The sequence below is a fragment of the Quercus robur genome, chromosome 5 (genome assembly GCF_932294415.1).
Source record: "Quercus robur chromosome 5, dhQueRobu3.1, whole genome shotgun sequence".
Taxonomy (NCBI): domain Eukaryota; kingdom Viridiplantae; phylum Streptophyta; class Magnoliopsida; order Fagales; family Fagaceae; genus Quercus; species Quercus robur.
The window spans coordinates 10,571,468-10,590,469 of NC_065538.1; the positions used below are offsets into that span (position 1 = coordinate 10,571,468).

The 19,002-nt window shown below is 35.1% G+C and overlaps 1 protein-coding gene and 1 pseudogene across 2 annotated transcripts; one reads left to right on the forward strand and one right to left on the reverse strand.

The window, feature by feature from the left end:
• The first annotated feature begins 8,396 nt into the window (after nt 1-8,396).
• Nucleotides 8,397-9,963, forward strand: LOC126727779 (LOB domain-containing protein 22-like; annotated as a pseudogene).
• A 1,611-nt stretch (nt 9,964-11,574) lies between these two features.
• Nucleotides 11,575-16,601, reverse strand: LOC126725110 (putative pentatricopeptide repeat-containing protein At1g17630). Of its 2 annotated transcripts, XM_050429628.1 has the most exons (4): nt 13,943-16,601; nt 13,746-13,830; nt 12,828-12,940; nt 11,575-12,064 (listed from the first exon to the last, which is right to left on the reverse strand). In XM_050429628.1, exon 1 carries the CDS (start codon nt 16,200-16,202, stop codon nt 13,968-13,970), a length of 2,235 nt encoding a protein of 744 aa, XP_050285585.1. In that variant the 5' UTR covers nt 16,203-16,601; the 3' UTR covers nt 11,575-12,064; nt 12,828-12,940; nt 13,746-13,830; nt 13,943-13,967. The 2 variants fall into 2 exon arrangements, with proteins under 2 accessions (XP_050285585.1, XP_050285584.1); XM_050429627.1 differs by lacking the exon at nt 12,828-12,940.
• Between the last annotated feature and the right edge of the window lie 2,401 nt (nt 16,602-19,002).

Genomic DNA, 19,002 nt, shown 5'->3' on the forward strand with positions numbered 1-19,002 from the left:
ACCTTGCCGTTGAGGCTTTGCACTTCTTTTATGTTCCTTGGTGGTGCCATCTCCATTATGGCCTGGATCTTGTCTAAGTTGACTTCAATGCCCCTCTAAGACACCATGAACCCTAGGAATTTTCCAACCATTACCCCAAATGCGCACTTACTTGGATTGAGCTTCATATTATAAGAGTAGAGGGTATCAAAGGTTTCCTTGAGGTCGTCCAAATGGTCATCTTCCCATCAACTTTTTACTAGCATGTCGTCTACGTAGACTTGGGCATTCCTCCCAAATTGATGTGCAAACATTTTGTTCATTAGCCTCTAATACGTTGCACCTGCGTTCTTGAGACCAAATGGCATTATTTTGTAGCAAAAAAGGCCTTAGCTAGTGACGAACAACGTCTTCTCCTGATCAGCCTCATCCAACTTGATTTGGTTATAACCAGAAAACGCATCCATGAAGCTCAACAACTGGTGTCTCGCTGTCAAGTCTACCAGGACATCGATCCGCAAGAGTGGGTAACTATCTTTGGGGCATGCCTTATTTAAGTCTGTGAAGTCTACACACATCCTCCACTTTCCGTTAGTTTTCTTAACCATCACCACATTGGCCAGCCAGTCGGGATGATATACTTCTCTTATGAATTATGCGTCTTGTAACTTGCGAATTTCTTCAGCTATAGCCTTGTTTCGCTCCTGGGCAAACACTCTCTTCTTCTGCCAAATAGGGGGGGAATGAAGGTGATACGTTTAACCTATGAACCATGATCGAAGGGTTGAGCCCGGGCATGTCTTCATGGCGCAAGCAAAGACATCCTAGTTCTCTCTTAGGAATGTCGTGAGTGCTTGGTAGACGGATGGACTAGCAAGGGTGCCAATCCTGGTTGTTCACTCAAGTTTGGAGTTATTGAGAAGTATCTCTTCCAACCCTTCAACGGGCTCCGCAACCATCCGTTGCTCCTTTACGCTCATGATCTATAAGTGGTCATCCATCTCCAACATTTTTATGTAGCACTCGCATACTGCCATTTGGTCTCCACATATCTCTCTTACTCCATATTCGGTGGGGAACTTGAACATCAGGTGATAGGTTGAAGTCACGGCCTTCCACGAATTAAGGGTAGGTCGACCTACTATGGCATTGTAAGCAGATGAACAATCAACAACAAGGAATGTAACATCTTTAGTAATTTGCTGAGGGTAATCTCCAACCGTCACAGATAATGTAACTACACTGAGGGGGTATACTTTTATTCCTCCGAACCCGACTAGTGGTGCATTGGTCTGTACGAGTCGTTCTCTCTCAATCCTCATTTGCTAGAACGCCGGGTAATAAAGGATATCAACAGAGCTCCTATTATCAACTAGGACCCGATGAGTGTTGTAATCCCCTACCCGTATGCTAACAACGAGTGCATCGTCGTGGGGGTGGTGGAGACGCCGGGCATCTTCCTCCGAAAACCCAATTATGGGGTTGTCGACCCGTGCCATCTTTAGAACGAAACAGGTCAACTGGACGTTCTGAACCATTTTAAGGTAAGTCTTGCGTGCCTTCCTGGACAAACCAAACGCTGTGGGGCCCCCTACAATCATCCTTATATCCTCTAAAGGTGGCCTGAGGCGCTCGCCATCCCTTTTGGCAACCTGTTCCTACGGTGGGTCTACCCTTTCTTTGCTCACGTATCGTTGTAGTTTCCGTTGTCTGATAAAGGCTTCAATCTGTTCCTTCAAGTCATAACATTCAGATGTGTCGTGGTCATGATCCTGATGGAAATGGCAATACTTGTCTCTGGACCTCTTGTTGGGATCTCCCTTCAGCTTGCCAAGCCACATCAAGGTCATATCATCCTTGATCTGCATTAACACCTAATCAATTGGGGCAGTCAACGGGATGAAGTTGGTGAACCTTCTAGTGGGGGTTTTGGAGTGCCTATCCTCCCATCGGTTTCCGATTCTAGCCGTCCTCCGTCCCCTATCCTATCGTGCATCTTTTTGCCTTTCCCTCTTCTTGGGTTTCTCCTCTCAGGCCAATAATGCGTCCTTTGTGTTCATGTACTTAGTGGCTCGATAAAGCACATTTGACATGGTCTTTGGGTCGTTTTTGTATAAGGAGAACAAAAACTTCCCCTTTCGCAATCCATTGGTGAACGCAGCAACAAGTATATTGTCATTAGCTTCGTCTATCGAAAGGGCTTCCTTGTTGAAGCGTGTTATGTAAGACCTTAGTGTCTCATCCTCCCGTTGCTTAATACTCATCAAGCATGTCGTGGACTCCTTATACCTGTGTCCCCCGATAAAATGTGACGCAAACTGGGCATTCAGCTTCTTAAAGGTACTAATGGAGTTGGGTGTCAACCTGCTGAACCATACCCTTGCGGGACCCTTTAGCGTAGTTGGGAAAGCTCAACACATAATCTTGTTTGCAACACCTTGTAAGTACATGAGGGTTTTGAATGACTCTAGATGATCCAAGGGATCCTTAGACCCATCGTAGGCTTCTATCTGCGGCATATGGAACTTTGGTAGAAGGAGGAATGAAGTGGCAGGTGTAGCAAAGGGTGAGTCCGTCAGGTGGACCAACTCGTTGAAGTCGTTTGACACTCGTCCTCTGAGAGCATTCATCATGAAGTTCATCCTCTCCTTCATCATCTGCATCTTTGTAACCATGTACGGTAATGTCGTATCTGTGACGAATGGACGGCTGGTGTCTTGTTTCTCTTGTCTGCTCGGGGCACTGCTGCCTTTTGGTCCTTCTTGGCCCCTCCTTTCAGCGCTGGTACCCTCTTGCTCCTCTACGTGATTGTTGGGTCCTGCGTTCCTTTGGCACGGCTATACTTCCAAGTCATGGTTTTGCTTAGTAAGGCGTTCTACAACTGCTGCAAGAGTCTGTACCTGTCTTTCAAGGGCGGTAGTGTGTGGTTCATCTCCTTGGTAGTTGTTGGTTACCATCGAGCGAGTGAGTACCATACAACTCTTTGTTTGGGAAGTGGTAGTATGACTTCTACTACGAGTCTTTCCCACAGATGGCGCCAACTAATGATGCCAAAAATCGTCAATGAGCTACACAGTCCTTGTGTGCTCTAGACAGAACCTGCAAAACAGAAATAAAGAAGACCTTGCAAAGAGTACCAGTATGGTACCAGCCAAATACCTTTGAAGGTTAAGTTAGAGAGAATTTCTACAACTCTAGAGTGTTAGAGCTGGGAAAATTATGCGTACCTTGATTTGTGAGGGTTTTAGGGTTTTTATATTAGTGTAGAGCCAACTTTAGTTTCTTGGTGGAAAGGGTATTTCCTTGTAGGGAAAATCTTCATCAATATTCGCAATTTATGGGATGATTTCCTTACAGGGATTCCTATAATTATGGTGGGGCATGGAGACTACCCAGAATCCTTGGAGACTACCCATGCCACGTGGATGCCATGCAGATGCCATAAGGGTGACATGTGTTTTCAACAAACCGTTCCCTTTTTATTCGTTCACTCAAAAGTGTCTGTCCGTCTCCTTACCTTTCCATCCGGGTCGCGAATCCGTCTACCAACTTTGTTAGACCAACTGTACCATCTCTTCTGGTTACCTCGTCTCTAAAGTCTGACTCCATTAATTCAATCCATCTACCCTGGAATTTACCCCTATCAATTATAAAATAGATTATTTAAATAGAGAAAAATTTTAAGGAGTTGAAAAACCTTTGAGATTATATTAGAGTATTATTTTCTAAAGGGGAGAAATACTATGTGTCTAATTTATTTTGATTAGGGCATGTTTGGTATATTGTAATAAGCGCTGTAATGTAATAGTTATTCCTATGGGTTAGTTATTCTTTAGTTTGGTTATATTTTTAATACAAGGAATAGCCATTCCTTATGAATAGATATTCTTCAAAATGAGGAATAACTATTCCTCTTTAAAAGGTTGTATTAGTTATTCCTTAGTAAGTGTAATAATTTCAAAACTTAATATATTTCCAAATAAACAAACTTTCCATATACATCTAACAATTATAAAAATAAAAAATCATAAAAAATAACACATATCTCTCTTAAATTTAAAAATAACAATTTTTAAGGAAATATAATTGTATAAGTAAGTTATTTCCTAAAATAAATGTTAAGTTTCATTCTAATGTTATAACTCACAACCAAACTAATAAATAGGTTTAGCTATTACATTACAACACATTTTATTACTAGTAATAAATATTACAATTCCTGTCGTAATCTCCATTCAGTGTACCAAACGTATCCTTAGTATTGGTCAAATAATAATATAGATCCTTGTGTTGATTCAAACAAATGAGTATGGCTGGGATGAGTTATGATTTACTTTGCTTATAAATTTTAGAAAGTTTATTTTTTTGTAATAAAATTTTAGAAAGTAGAAATTTCATGTATTAATTTTTGAACTTATCTCCTCCACAGTGGCGGAGCCACATGTATCCTTGGGGGGGGGGGGGGGCATTGGCCCCTACAAAATTTTTAATTTTTTTTTACAATTTAAGTATATTTTATAAATATATAAATGTTATATAAAAAAAAAATAGGAGTTGGCCCCCCCAAAAGAAAGCATTGATCAAATAATTTAGTAATTTTTCCTAAAAGAAAAAGAGTTTAAAATTGATATATAATTGCAATAGAATAAAATAGTTAGGTAGTAAGTTTTGTGATTAAATAGTGGAAGTGTGGAACCCCTAATTTAGCTCAATTTCAATTCCAATTAATACGCTCAAATCATTGAACATTTATAATATATGCAATTTGGTTGAAATTTCCTATTCTCAAGATTTTATCAAGAAATAAAAAAGTTCATATGATACTTCAATTATAACATTATGATATTGATTTGTCAAACATAGATGAAGTTTTGCAAACAATTTATATATTTTATATTTATACACACATATATTATGTGGATTTTTTAGGGGAGTGTCTATTTTTTATTTGAGTTTATCTTGACAGAATATATAATTCGGCCCCTTCAACTCATGATTCCTAGCTCCGCCACTACTCCTCCTCTTCCAAGTTTCTTTCCAAGTTTCTTTCCAAAAGCCTGCGACAATCCATATAGAACCCCTGCGGTTGCATCAAAATGTTTTACGAACGATGCACCAGCAGTAATATGTCATCTAGTGCTTCATCTGAATACTCCAGTCCCGCAAAAGAAGACCAAAGGAACTAATCCATCTGATTAAGCTATTTTCTCCTTTTAAAAGTGTTGATGCTTTGCTCCCTCTTGCTGGAAATATTTCAGTGGACAAGCAAATGATGATAACATAATAATATTCCAAATAATTAACAAGAGCAACAAGTAGAGTCAAGGAGCATTTTCTGTGTTATAGAATCACACAAATTAGTTTTGTTCTTAAAGGTTGATTCATGGCAGAGTAAAATTCAATGCGACTAGATTTCTTGGTCAAACCAACCCCCAAGATCAGAATAAAGTATCAACCTTCGAGTTAAATGCATTTTCACACATAGAGGTTCAAGAACAACGGGTATTTCCTTTAATCCCGATTGACCGAAAAATGCCAAATTGTATAAGAGAAATTATGTGGGAGAGGAAGAACAATTTAAGGACAAGAAAATGAAAGAAGAGTTCTGTTCAAGGACAAGAAAATTAAAGAAGAGTTCTATTGTTCTGATCGAGGAAGAGATGGGCAAGGCGTGTGATATAAACTACGCGCAAGTCTGCAGTAGGCCCACTATTTTAAGATATCGATAAAGATTTACAATGGCTTATAAACACAAGAAGAAGCTCACTCCAAACCAACAACTCATTGGAAAGTTGTTGCACATGTATGGCCCATGAAGTTAAAACTCTTATCAGCACGCAAGAGGGATAGGTTTTGAACTTACTGATTTTTGTTTAATTTCCGGATACAGGAGTTGTTTAAGAGGCCCATTTATAGATAGATAGATACTAGATAGGTTAACGAGAGAAGTTTGCAATTACAGGGAAGTCCATTTGTTTCATGGAATTAAATAATTATAAGGCAAATCATATTATTACACAAATTAAAGAGGATAAAAAAAAAAAGTGCAAATAACCCTATCATCATAAAATAATGGTCCATCATATTATGATGATAGTGTTTTTTGCACAAACAAGAGTAAAAAAAACAACGCAGTAGTGGTCTATAAAAGTGAAAAAACAACGCAGTTGGAGCACAAAAGTGAAACCATCGATCATAGCACCACCAATGGCTATATGGTGCGATCCTTCCTGTGTGAACTGTTTATAATAGATCACTTCTAGTCTCCTAGACACCACGAACCGGCAAAAATGGGTTTAAAAAAAATAAAAATAAAAAATAATTTGTAGCAAAATGAGAGGATTGACCAACTTTAACTAGCTTTAATAAGAAAATCCAACATTCTGATATATTCAATTTGTACACAAAGCCTAAACAAATACTTGGTGTTACAAACTTTCTAACGACATATGCCTCACTCAATTTCAAGTTCTTAAGGGCCTCAAGATCTGTGCACCAAATTGCATTACAGTAAAACAAACATTTAAAAATATAATTTCAAAGAATAGTGATAAGATGATTATATATAAAAACAATCCAACACCTTCTATAATTCAAAGATTAAAGTAATTTTATTACCTACTTTACATCATAAACAAAACCAATACAAAGATTTTCAGACTTTAAGAGACTGTCATTGCAATTGAAAGTAAGTTGACTCACTACCACGTATTCTAGGTGTAATAGTCACTTCACAAGTACAAATCCGTGTGAGATGAGGAAGCAAGGGTTTAGGTTCATATTTTTAGCAAGAAACTTCATAAACATATAATAGTAATAAAGTACAGAAACTTGACTCTTTTCAAATTTCCTATAAAACTCAAAGCTAAAGCTTAGTGTTAACAATAATAAATAATAAATAATAAATAGTAAAAAGTACGGAACTTGACTCTTTTTAAATTTCCTATAAAACTCAAAACTAAAGCTTGGTATTGATTATTCAGTTTTAGCTAGCTAGCTATTGTTTGATCTTAATATATTACTCTTCAATCATAGTAGTGGACTCACACGTCTATCCACGCATAAACAAAACTAGTAAAAAAACGTTTTGACCCATCAATATATCTATATATTAATAAGATTCTTGTGCAAGAAAACTTTTAAAATAAATCTATGAACACGCCAATCTTTACATAATTGACTAACTATTCTTATGCCATACTTAACTCATATTTATTAGTAATTTTTTTTAAATGTCATATATAACTCATTAAATTAAATTGTATTTTTTTTATTAGAAAAATAAATTAAATTGTATTTAATGTATACCATATGTAATTTTATTTATACTAAATTGATTAGTATGTTTGTAGGCACGTCAAGGCTTACTTTTTTTCTTTTTCTTTTTTCTGCAAAGATGTAAAAACTTATTTGTTTGTGTAGGCAAGAAAATATCATATGTTAAATCAAAATTACAAACATTGCATATATAAGCAATAAATATATATTTTATATTTTTAAAAATATATATATATATATATATATGTATGTATGTATGTGTGTGTTATTATTTTGATTAAATTTTTTTTATTATACATTTAATTTGGCGCCACTAAAAAAAATTTCTAGCTTCATCACTACTCATAATGAACCACTTAAATAAGTTGTGAAAATATATAGGTGTTTTCGTAGAATTATTGAAAATTTAATGCTAATTACAAATACAATTTTTTTTTTTTTTTTAAAAAAATTGAGAGAGAGAGCGCATAACCATTGAAAACTTCATGGAATGATTCATTTAGTTTGTGTTTTAGATTGCATTTCAGTTATTGACTTTGTAAGCGTTATCTATCATAAGATGACTTCATTTCCCCTTCTTGTGAAAAATAGAATTACGCGTACGATTTATTTATATTTTTTTAACATTCTTTCTAGTGGGTCAAATTAATGTGAATGGTAGTTTCTTATACAATATATTTTTCCCCTTTAAATACCCAAAAGTCATCCATTTTGCCTTAAAGTTGCTAAAAATAAAGAGGTTAAATATTGTCCTATTATTAGTTGAAATATTCAAAACACATCTAAAACACCCCATCTCAACACATTAGCAAAGCTCACGTAGTCACATTCCCATCACCAATCCAAACTCACATCCCAAAAATATCGCTATGTACAACTAAATTTGTTAGGATCTCTTTTTCTCTCTTTCTCTCTCTCTTCTAATATATCTGTCTGTCTCTCCTTTCATTTCTCTCCATCTCTCATTTTGTTTCTCCTTTTCCTACGAGAAAATAAGGGAGAAAACACCAGAAAACAAAGCCCCCATCAAGCCAAAAAAACTGCACCTAAGCACCCCCGCCGGAAACGCAGTCGATATCTCTCACCCCTTAGCTCCCAATTACCAACAAAAACAACTACAACAACAACAAAAACCTACCATGAACATTAATAATAATAACACTACTACTACTACAAGACATGGTAACGGCACCACCCAAGCATGCGCTGCATGTAAATACCAACGCAGGAAGTGCGCTCCTGACTGCATTCTCGCCCCTTATTTCCCTCACGATCGCCAAAGACAATTCCTCAACGCCCATAAATTGTTTGGTGTCAGCAACATCACCAAGATCATCAAGAACCTCAATCAACCCGACAAGGACGAGGCCATGCGTACCATTATTTTCCAATCGGATGTTCGTGCCAATGACCCTGTTGGTGGGTGTTACAGGATCATACGCGAGTTGCAACGCTTGATTGAATATAACAAGGCCGAGCTTGACATTGTTCTTCATCAACTTGCTATATGTCGTGCTCAAGCTCATCAACAGCAAATGTCAGAGGCTACAGATCCTACAATCAACTGTGAGATGGTCGGTGTAGATCCTTTGAGTTCATACAATAATGCATTGCAATACCATTATCTTGGACCGCATCAACAAGAACAGTTCTTTGTTGTTAATAATCATTTGCAAGAAGATGTCAATGCATGGACGACCGTCCAAGATTCTGCATCAACATTGTCATCTTTGCACGTTAATAAGCATGGCCCAGACAGTGAATGCGATGATGTTAAGCCGGTTTTTGATGTATCTTGTGAAAGAAATGAGATTAAGTTCGAGCCGGAAGAATTGATCGCAAGGAGGTTTGTACCATTGACACAATTACTCCTATCGTCGTGATTAGATTATCCATCTCATTTTTGGATGGATGGTCTATTTGTGTTTTTCATGATTGTTCAACTCTTTGTGATGATGTGTTGTAAGAGAAGATTGTTGTTTTCTAATAATATTCAGAGGCTAGGCCTGAAAGATAATCAAGAACTCCAATTTCGTTTTGAATGTAAAAACTCTCCTAAGTTATTTTGCTATCAATAAATGTTGGTTTTATGTGAATAAGTTCTCATTTTGGATTTGAAATATATTGTCCATTTGGTATTGGCTTTTTCATTTAGCTTTTCTAACAGTTTTTATTTATTTATTAATATGATAATTAGTGTCTTCAAATGGCATGAAACACACCATGGGAAGATCTCATGTCCTTGGGCATGTTAGATCTAATCAAAGAATTGCAACATTCTTTAAAACATTTTTACATTTCATTGTTTAAAGACATGAACTTATTTAAGCATCAGGAAATCGTTTCTAATATCCATTTTTAAGATCAACCAGTGTTTTACAACATGAAAATAGTTATAATTGTATTAATAAAAATAAAAATAATTGTACTTGTTGGAACGGTGTAGTTCGTGGAAATTTTTCCCATTGAAAAATTAAGCTTAGCTTGTAATCACTGTTTAAGCCTTAAGGTTAGCAAGTTTCCACATTTTCCTTCTGTGTTTTTTCGGCTCTTATTGAAATTCAAATAAACATTTGCAGTGATGAAGTCACCTTAAGGATAGACAATGCGACATTAAAAGAAGATGATGGTTCCATCCAACAAGCTCAGGATCATGATCTAAAAGGAGCAGCTACTTTGTTTACCCTCACAAATTGAAACAGTTGAAAGTTTAGCAAGACATAGAATAGCAAACCTCTTATATCATTTTGTTGTCAGTACTTAGTATAGTTAAAACACATATCCAAGGCCGACTAAAACACATTTTGTGGATTTAGGAGACAATTTTAAAGTGAGGTCTTTTGCAAAGAATTATTAGTTCTTTCAATATTTCAATAGTAGTACTTGTTGAACACTCCTTTGTAAAAAGCTATCAGTTTGATTTTTTTTTTTTTTTTTAATAACAACTTTAGCCTCAATCGAATTAGTTTCTCTATACTAATACCACAACGATCATGCCAAAATCAAGAAATATTAACAATGTTATTCGCATATTAAATGTTTCATGCAAATATGATCACATTTTTATTAAAATTTTTCATATGCGTAGAGTATTTTAAATATAAAATAAATAACAAATTTAAAATCTTGTAATTTCTAAACTATATCGTTTCTATTGAATATCTCAATTTAGTTTTAAACAATTTCTTTTCGAACCTCGCTCAAATTCATTGTCCGCAAAAATAATGTTGACTCAACATATTTTGGGACCAAACGCAAATGTAAAATGTATTATCACTTAATGTTTTATAAGCGATATATAAATTAGGAAAATGAATCATACAATTTAATATATTAATTGGATTATTTTCATATATTCATCAAAATGTATTTTAAAACTTTTTATTCTAAAAATTTTTTTGAAACATTTGATATTAGAATAGATATCATATTTTGAGATGGTCATTATCTTTCTTAGCAATGTTGGACTTCAATTATTGAATAATAGAATTTTTCTCTAAAACAATTAAATCTGATTTTAATTTTGATAGAGAGAGAAAGGAAGAGTAGAATTTTTGGAAGATTAAAAATTTTTACACTATTAAACTACCGCAAAAATAGTAAAACATATTAATAAAATGTTGAACACTCAAAAAGTGAATAATATTTTAAAAATAATTTTTATTTATTAAATTTTTGGACTTAATTAAAATTTTATATAGTAATATAGATAGGAAAAACATTCTATCGTCCAATAGAAGATGTTTTTTTTCTTTTCTTTTTTTGTTCCTAAGTAAGAGGCCTTACTTTTTTTTCTTTTTTTTTTGTGCAATATTATAAGACAAATAAATATTATAATATATTCTATTTTAGGGGGTTTTTTTCCATTTGGGGACCTTAGGTCATTGCTTAAATGGGCTAATGGTTAAGGAACCCGTCCTTTTCTTTTCTTTTTTCTTCTTAGAAAATTAATAATGCGTTTGACTATTTGCCTGATAATTCTCTTGAAATATTGTTTCTCCAAAAGGTCATGCTTTGGAATCATATATGATTAGTGCATAGATTTTGAAAAAAGAAAAAAAAAATGTTATTGTAATTTTTGCTCCAATAGATTAATTAGTTGCCAGAAGTTGATAGAGGCGAAAGCATTATGGAAAAGTTTTCAATCATTTTCTGAGTTGCATGGAATGGATTTTATAACCAAAAATAGTACAAAATATTTTACAAATAGCCGATAATATTTAAGAAGATATTGATAGAAACCCCTATATAGATAATAATTGTTATAATGTCGCATTTAGTTAGTTAGTTGGTTAGTTAGTTACAATTACTAGCATGTTAATCACATTAACACATGTTGAAATTATCAATGAATGGAATTATATACAAATCTTGATAGACATGATAGGCTACAGAACTTAATAGGTTTGGCTTTGGAGCAATAAGGAAAGTTGATGATCTCATACCCACGCTTTGTGTTTTGGCATCACTTTATTTGATGATCTCATATCAATTTTATTTGCTGAAAAGCAAGCATCTGATTCGATGGATATTTGCTGAAAAGCAAGCATCTGGTTCATATAATGAATTTGCTTATAGAGTCCCAGTTCATGCACTGAACCCATCACTCTAAAAGCTTTTCTTTTTGCTCACTTCTCTGCTTACAGCCATCATTTCTATAAATTACCTAGCAGTAGGAAAGGGAACTCCTCTAAAGAGTATTTTTGCAACTTGTGGTGGAAGCCAACCAGCATTCCCCCAGTCTTCCTACCCTGACTTTTTCCATAATGCCACTTCAAATTTCTCATTCCTCTCTTCAGTCTTGCACCTATATATGTTTTGTCCAACAAATCAGCCAAGCTTCATTGTTGTAAAAAAACTAAATGCCACACAGAGAGTAAAATATGACAGAATTGAAAGCAGACACATCAATCAAGAAACAACTGGAAATATTTAGCCAACTATTGATGTTCAAATACACAAATAAATGCCTGGTTCAACTATAGTCTACCAATAAGGAATTTATAAACTTCTCCTATCATGGGCTAAACTCAACACTCATGGCATCAATTGTTAAAGGTGGTGGCAAAAGCAAGGTTTTGCAGCTAGTTTTGTGTTAGACTTATTTCTTAGCCCCATAAATAGAATGAGAGACTTCACAAATTTTCTCCCGTCATGATTGTGTTAGGAGGATATTACACACCAGACTATACTTATCTTCAAAAGATTTTGCAAGGATTAGTATTTTGAGGTAAACGATTTTGTTGCTGGGAAACATCAGTTTCTACCAAATGAATAAAATCTTTCCTATATGATTTCATGTGCATTCTAAATTGGGTTATCAATTCACTTGTTTGGATCTGTTGTCCAGCTTGTTTCTTTCTTCTCAATAAGCAGAGGTATCACAACTCATAACTGCTAAACTTCATCTTGATGAGAGTTAAAAATAAAAATAAAAATTTCGATACTATAGAAAATTTTCTCCCCTCATTATTGTTTCAGGAGGACATTATACACCAGATGAATGGATTAAAACCTCATTTTTGTAATTGATTTATTATCTACAGAATTTGAAGATTTGAGTCACATACTTATCATGAAACTATTAGGTCCAGAATTCCTCACATCAGTCTCCTTAACACTTCTGCAATGCTGGGGAAGATTAACATTTTGAGTGACGCTCATTGTTTGGTAAATGATTTTGCTGTTGGGAAACATCAGTATTTTCTATCAGATGAATAAAAACTTTCCTACATGATATTATCTGCTCTCCAAATTGGGTTATCAATTAACTTGTTTGCACCTGTTGTCCAGCTTGTTTCTTTCTTATCAATAAGCAGAGGTGTCACAACTCATGGCTGCTAAATTTTCATATTAGTGAGAGTTAAGAAGCAAAAGAATTATTTATCTCTTTTCATATTAGTAACTGTCTGTTAGAGCTTGGAACTTTGTTGGCAAAGAATGTGTAGGAACCTAAAAGTTCATTTTTTTTATCATGTAATTTGCTTTGCATGATGGAGTTGCTTATATATAATTATATGTCTTCCCTTTTATTGTCTAAAAATTTCTGGATAATTCAAAACCTGAAAAATCTTAGTGATTGAAGGAATAGATAAACTCACATTCATCGAATCCAATTTGGATTCTTGTAATCACTCATAATCATGCCAATAATGTCTGAAACATAATGAAGCAATAGATTCAAGAATTGATGTCTATTTTTAATCATTGTTACATCTATAGCACCGTAAAGCTTGTGAAAATTGAGGAAATGAGTACATTGTAAAAGGATGACCCAACTGAGGAAAACAGTGGATAAAGAGAATTACAAGGGGGGTTTTGCATTAAAAAGATACCCATATGAACTCAGAGATAACAAAAACCAAAAACCCAGAAATCTTAAACCGGAATCTGAACTACAAAACCCCGAAACCTCAACTACTCAAGAAAATCATCAAAATTATGCAAGTTTAAAGACTATAATGAAGCAAAAAATGCAGAATTGGTACCTTGGAGTGCTAGGTCCGTGAAAATCTGGAGCTAAACGTTAGAAACTGTGATGGGCCCTTACAGATCTGCTCCCCAAGACCAAATCTGCTCAATAGCACACAAAAAAACCGTGAGATTTGGAAAGGAGAGAGAGAGAGAGAAAGGGAACAATAGAGCCAGGTTCTTGGTCCCTAACGAGAAGGAAGAAAGAGCTTACCAAAGTACACTTCCCTCAGTCTCCATCACGGTTGTGTTGCCTTCAAAAACTCTCCAGATTCTCCCTTGTTTCTGAGTCGAGTACATGTTTCTTCTTCATCAACATTTTGTTCAAAGATGCTGTTATGAACTGAACTGCACTCACTTTCCATTTGAAGTGCCAATTCCTCAAGGGTCCCATAAACTTCCTCCAACCCCAGTTGCAAAGTGTTCCCTGCTGAGAACACATGAAACCTTTTCTTCACCTCAATCCAACTCAGGCCAGGAACTTTCTTTAAACCCTTTGTCTTTGCTGAGATCCTCATCCTTGCAGAGTCCACCCATTTCCCACTTGCAGCAAAAATATTTGATAGCAGCATGTAGTTCCCGGTTGTTTCTGAGCTCATATTAAAAATATGGGAGGCAGTCTCTTCAGCAACATCTGTATTCTTGTACTTCCTACAAGAGTTCAGAAGGGCACCCCATACACAATCATTGGGTTCCATTGGCATGCTTTTCACAATGTCACTTGCTTCTTGTAAAAACCCAGCACGTCCAAGGAGATCGACCATGCAAGTATAGTGCTCCATTTGGGGTTCAACCCTAAACTCTTGAGTCATTTCATTAAATAGCCTACGACCCTCCACAACAAGCCCAGCATGACTACAAGCAGAAAGAACAGCAACAAAGGTGATATTGTCTGGCTCTAATCCAGATTCAATCATCTGATCAAAAGTTTCTAAAGCTTTTTCACCAAGTCCATGCATCCCATACCCGGCAATCATTGAGTTCCATGAAATTAAATCTCTATTATCATTTTTCTCAAATACCAAATGGGCTTCCTTGAAACTTCCACACTTTGTGTACATATTAATCAAGCCATTTCCAACCAAAATGTTACTATCCATCAAAGCCCTAACCACGTGACTGTGTATTTCCCTGCCGAGATTCACTGCTGCTAACTCTGCACAAACTGACAAAACACTGGATATCGTCACGCAATTAGGCATGACATTGGCAAGCTGCATTTGCCTAAAAAGTTTCAGGGACTCCTCCCCTTGGCCCTTAGAAGAAAATCCATCAATAACAGAGCTCCAACTTATGACATTAGGTCTGATCATAGGACAATCACCTGAAGTCTTTAGCTGGGAAAATATTTCAAATGCCTCATCACATAATCCAGATTCAGCATATGATGTTATCAAAGCATTCCAACTCACTAGATTCTTTGTTTCCATCTCTAAAAACAAATTTTGTGCATATTTTACGTCTCCACACTTCCCATACATACATATTAGTGCATTCTTCACAAACAAGTAATTTTCAAACCCACCCTTTATAATATATCCATGAATGACCTTGCCCCTTCCAACTGCAACCAAATCAGCACATACAGATAACACAACAGCAAGCGCTTCAGCAGTTGCCCCAATTCCTCTCTTCCTCATCATACCAAACAACTCTACCGTCTCTTCATTCCGCCCACATCTAGCATGACTTGAAAACAGAGATGTCCATGTCACAGGGTTTGGCTCCAATCCTTCCAACTCCATCTGCCTAAACATCTCAGATGCACCATTGCAATCATAGTTAAAGGCATAACCTGAAACTAAGGTATTCCATGAAATATAGCTTCTAACAGTCATTCTATCAAACAATTGGCGGGCACTCTCCATTCGCCCAAGCTTCCCATACATTCCAACCAATTCATTCACAACATGAAGATGATTTTGAAAACCCATTTGCAAAACATGAGTATGAACATTCCTGCACAAATTCAAAACACCCATAAACGCACATGCCTTTATTACCAAAGGCAAAGTGAATCCATCAGCACAAACCCCAAGTTTTCGCATTTTATCATAAATTTTAAGGCCTTCCACATAATACCCATTTGAGACACTAGCTCTCAGAATTGAATTCCACAATAGCAAGTTTGAAAGACCCTCAACTGGAATTTCATCAAACACTTTCCGGGCATCAAAAACAAGCCCGAAACGGCCATATACTGACACAAGCCGGGCAGCCAAGAAGGCTGACCTGCTCGTGCCAGTGACAACAACTTGGGTGTGAACGCGTTTGCAGTGTTGAACCGTGGTGCATTGTCGAAGAAAGTGGTCAAAGAATTTAAGAAGCTCATCATGGTGGGTAACAAAGGATTGAGTGTGGGTATTGTGGGTGTGTATTAAGATTGAACGGCTGAGTTCAGGTGGGAAAAAGAGGTGGGTTTTGTAGAAACGTGAAGAGATTGATATGAAACGTTGAGAGGAAGCATGAAGCATGAAGGTGAGGTTTTCAAAAATAGATCCGTTGACATCAATCAAGGTTTTTTTCGTGTGGTGGGTTGTCAAAATAATGAGCTTCAAATGTCGCCAGATGTGTGCGTAAAGCCTAAAACTTGGAGGAAAAAACGGTGTGTGCAATAAGCATTGAGACTAAAATAACTAAAACAAAGTTTCAAATTTTTAAACATTGGGTGGTTGATTTTGAATGAATGAAGAGTCTCGACTCTGCTCTGACCTTGCCGTCACAGACAGACCCACGACAAGAGCTCCTCCTCCACCTCCTTCTTGCGGCCGGTAAGTCTCTCAAACTCTCACTCTCTCTAACTCGCCTCTCGCTTCCCTTGCCTCTGTTCTGCTCTGACCTTGGCTCATGTTTGTTGTGGCTCGTTGTGGGTCTGTGACTCAAAGACCAGAGTATATATATATATATATATATATATATATATATATATAAGAAACAATTTTTTTTGGTAAAATACAAAAGAAACACTAGAAACATCAAACATTAGATATAACATTAGATAATAAAAACATCAGAATATTGTTAATTTTAAAACTTAAAATAAACATAAATGATGTGCAAAAATATTTAAATATACCTAAAAATAAATATTAATTAATTAATTAATTACTTACTATATATCGTATCTTAGATTTTTTTTTAAACTGTTGTATCTCCGTACCGGTACCCGTACCGTACCAATACCCATATCTATATCTATATCGGTGCATCATAGGTTTAAAAATTCAAATTAAACTATGTAACTGAGATTTACAACAAATACAAGGACAAAGGTTTGATTTTATTAATTTTGTTTTCCACGTGCATGGCACATGAGTAGCATTATTATATATATATTTTTAACTAATTTGGCATATGTGTGAAGTTTATACTTCTTTGTAGAGTAAGTTGGTTAAAATAAAGTTTAAGTGTAATGGTTGATAGCCCAAAGTTTAAGCGAGGTGTTAGGAAATTTTACCCAAGAAATCAAAGGACTATAAGGGTACATTTGTTCATGATTATTCTTAGGACAATAGTTAAGGTATAATAAATAATCAATTATGAATTAAAATGTAATAATTTTTAAAAATTAAAAAATAAATTTATATGTAGTTGTCACTACTTTATTGGTTTGCATGTACAAATTCATTGAGGTTGTATGTGGTTTTTTTTTTTTTTTTTTTTTTTTTTTTTTTTTTTTTTTTTGTGCACACAATTTGACTTAATTTTTTCAAAAATGTATAAAAAAATAAATTACAAAATATTAAATGCATCTTAACTTGCTCTTACAACAAACAATTGTAGATAAAAGCCAATAATTTTTTACTTCTTTGAATATGGCTTCCTTTTAAAAATAAAGTTATTGGGAGATTTTTGTTTTCCAAATAAAATTTGAAGGGTTTAAGAAAGAAGAAGGTAGGTCATCCAATACTATGTGAATATATTGGGGGTTCAAGTATAGAGGACATTTTTTTTTTTTTTTATTTTGGCTAAGTAATGCTTCTATTCAACAAAGAGACAGAGAAGGGAACAACAAGGGGAAGGGATTTACCTCTATCTTGTGGGCCAAAAAACAGTGTTAAATGTATGACATGGGGGACCAATCCTGAAATATTAAAAATAAAAGTCCATCTTGCAATATAATGTTCTATGAAATTTTCCTCCCTAAAAATATGATTTATAAACGAACCAGAAAAGGATTGGAGCATATTTCTCGATGTTTTTTAGGGGCTCTATTGGCCAATGTGGCAGAGATGAAAGACTCCATAATTGAAGGATCACATTCATATCATCCTCTTCACAAATAAAAAATTTGTATCTCATTTTTGAGTGATTTTATTTTATAATTCGATAGTTAAGATTGAGAGATTTGAACTCTAAATATTTTCTTTAAAAATATTAAAAAGTGTCAACCAGTTGAGTTACTAAGCTATTAGCTCATTTGACTGATTTTAAAAATGCTAGGAGTAAAACCTGTCTTTAGACAAAAATGGTTTCACTTATGTGATTCCTACAAATAGTTGCCACGCACACTTTATCATCTTTTGACAATTAATTAGAAGTTGACCTTTACATTGGGGGGATGTGGAGGATCCTATACACAGCTTCTCGACTTTTCTCCAACTACAAATTCTCAAAAGAAACATGATCAGTGCATATCTTTTTAGTTTGAGAAATTGAAAGAATAAGGTCTAGAATTTCCCTTTGTTGACGTTTCATGAGTTTGTTTCTTTATCATCCGTGTCAGGCCGCTGTTATGAATAGTGTGAAGTTACAGTTCCTCAATCATTCCATTCTCTTGGAATTCTCAGCTTCTTTCCCCGTTGTATGATTAGCTTAACCCACTCAAAAATTGCAAAATTATTCATTTCCTCAAATTTAAGTAACCAAGGAGAATGAATCCATAGGATCCTTGCCAGGGCCGGCCCTAGGCCTAGGCCACTTAGGCTACCGCCTAGGGCCCCTACTAGAGAAAGGCCCTAAATTTTGGGGAAAAAAATTAATATATTTAAAAAAAAATTTAGTTTTGTATTTTTGGACAAATTACAACTTATCCACCCGTGGTTTGGCCAAAGTTTAAGTTGCCTACCTGTAATTTGAAATTTGACACTTTATCCACCCGAAGTTAGCTTAGTTAAAGTTTTGTAACCTACTTCTGTTAAAAACATGGCTAAATATGCAATTTTACTCCACTTTTATGTTTCTCTCCTCCAAAAACACAAAAAATATAAATTGACAAGATTAAATAAGTTCAAAAAGAATCCAACGGAACACTTACATCATGAGATTTCAAAC

What these genes read in the sequence shown, in the direction of transcription:
- LOC126725110 (XM_050429627.1), bottom strand. Translation starts at nt 16,202, where the DNA reads ATGCTTCATGCTTCCTCTCAACGTTTCATATCAATCTCTTCACGTTTC.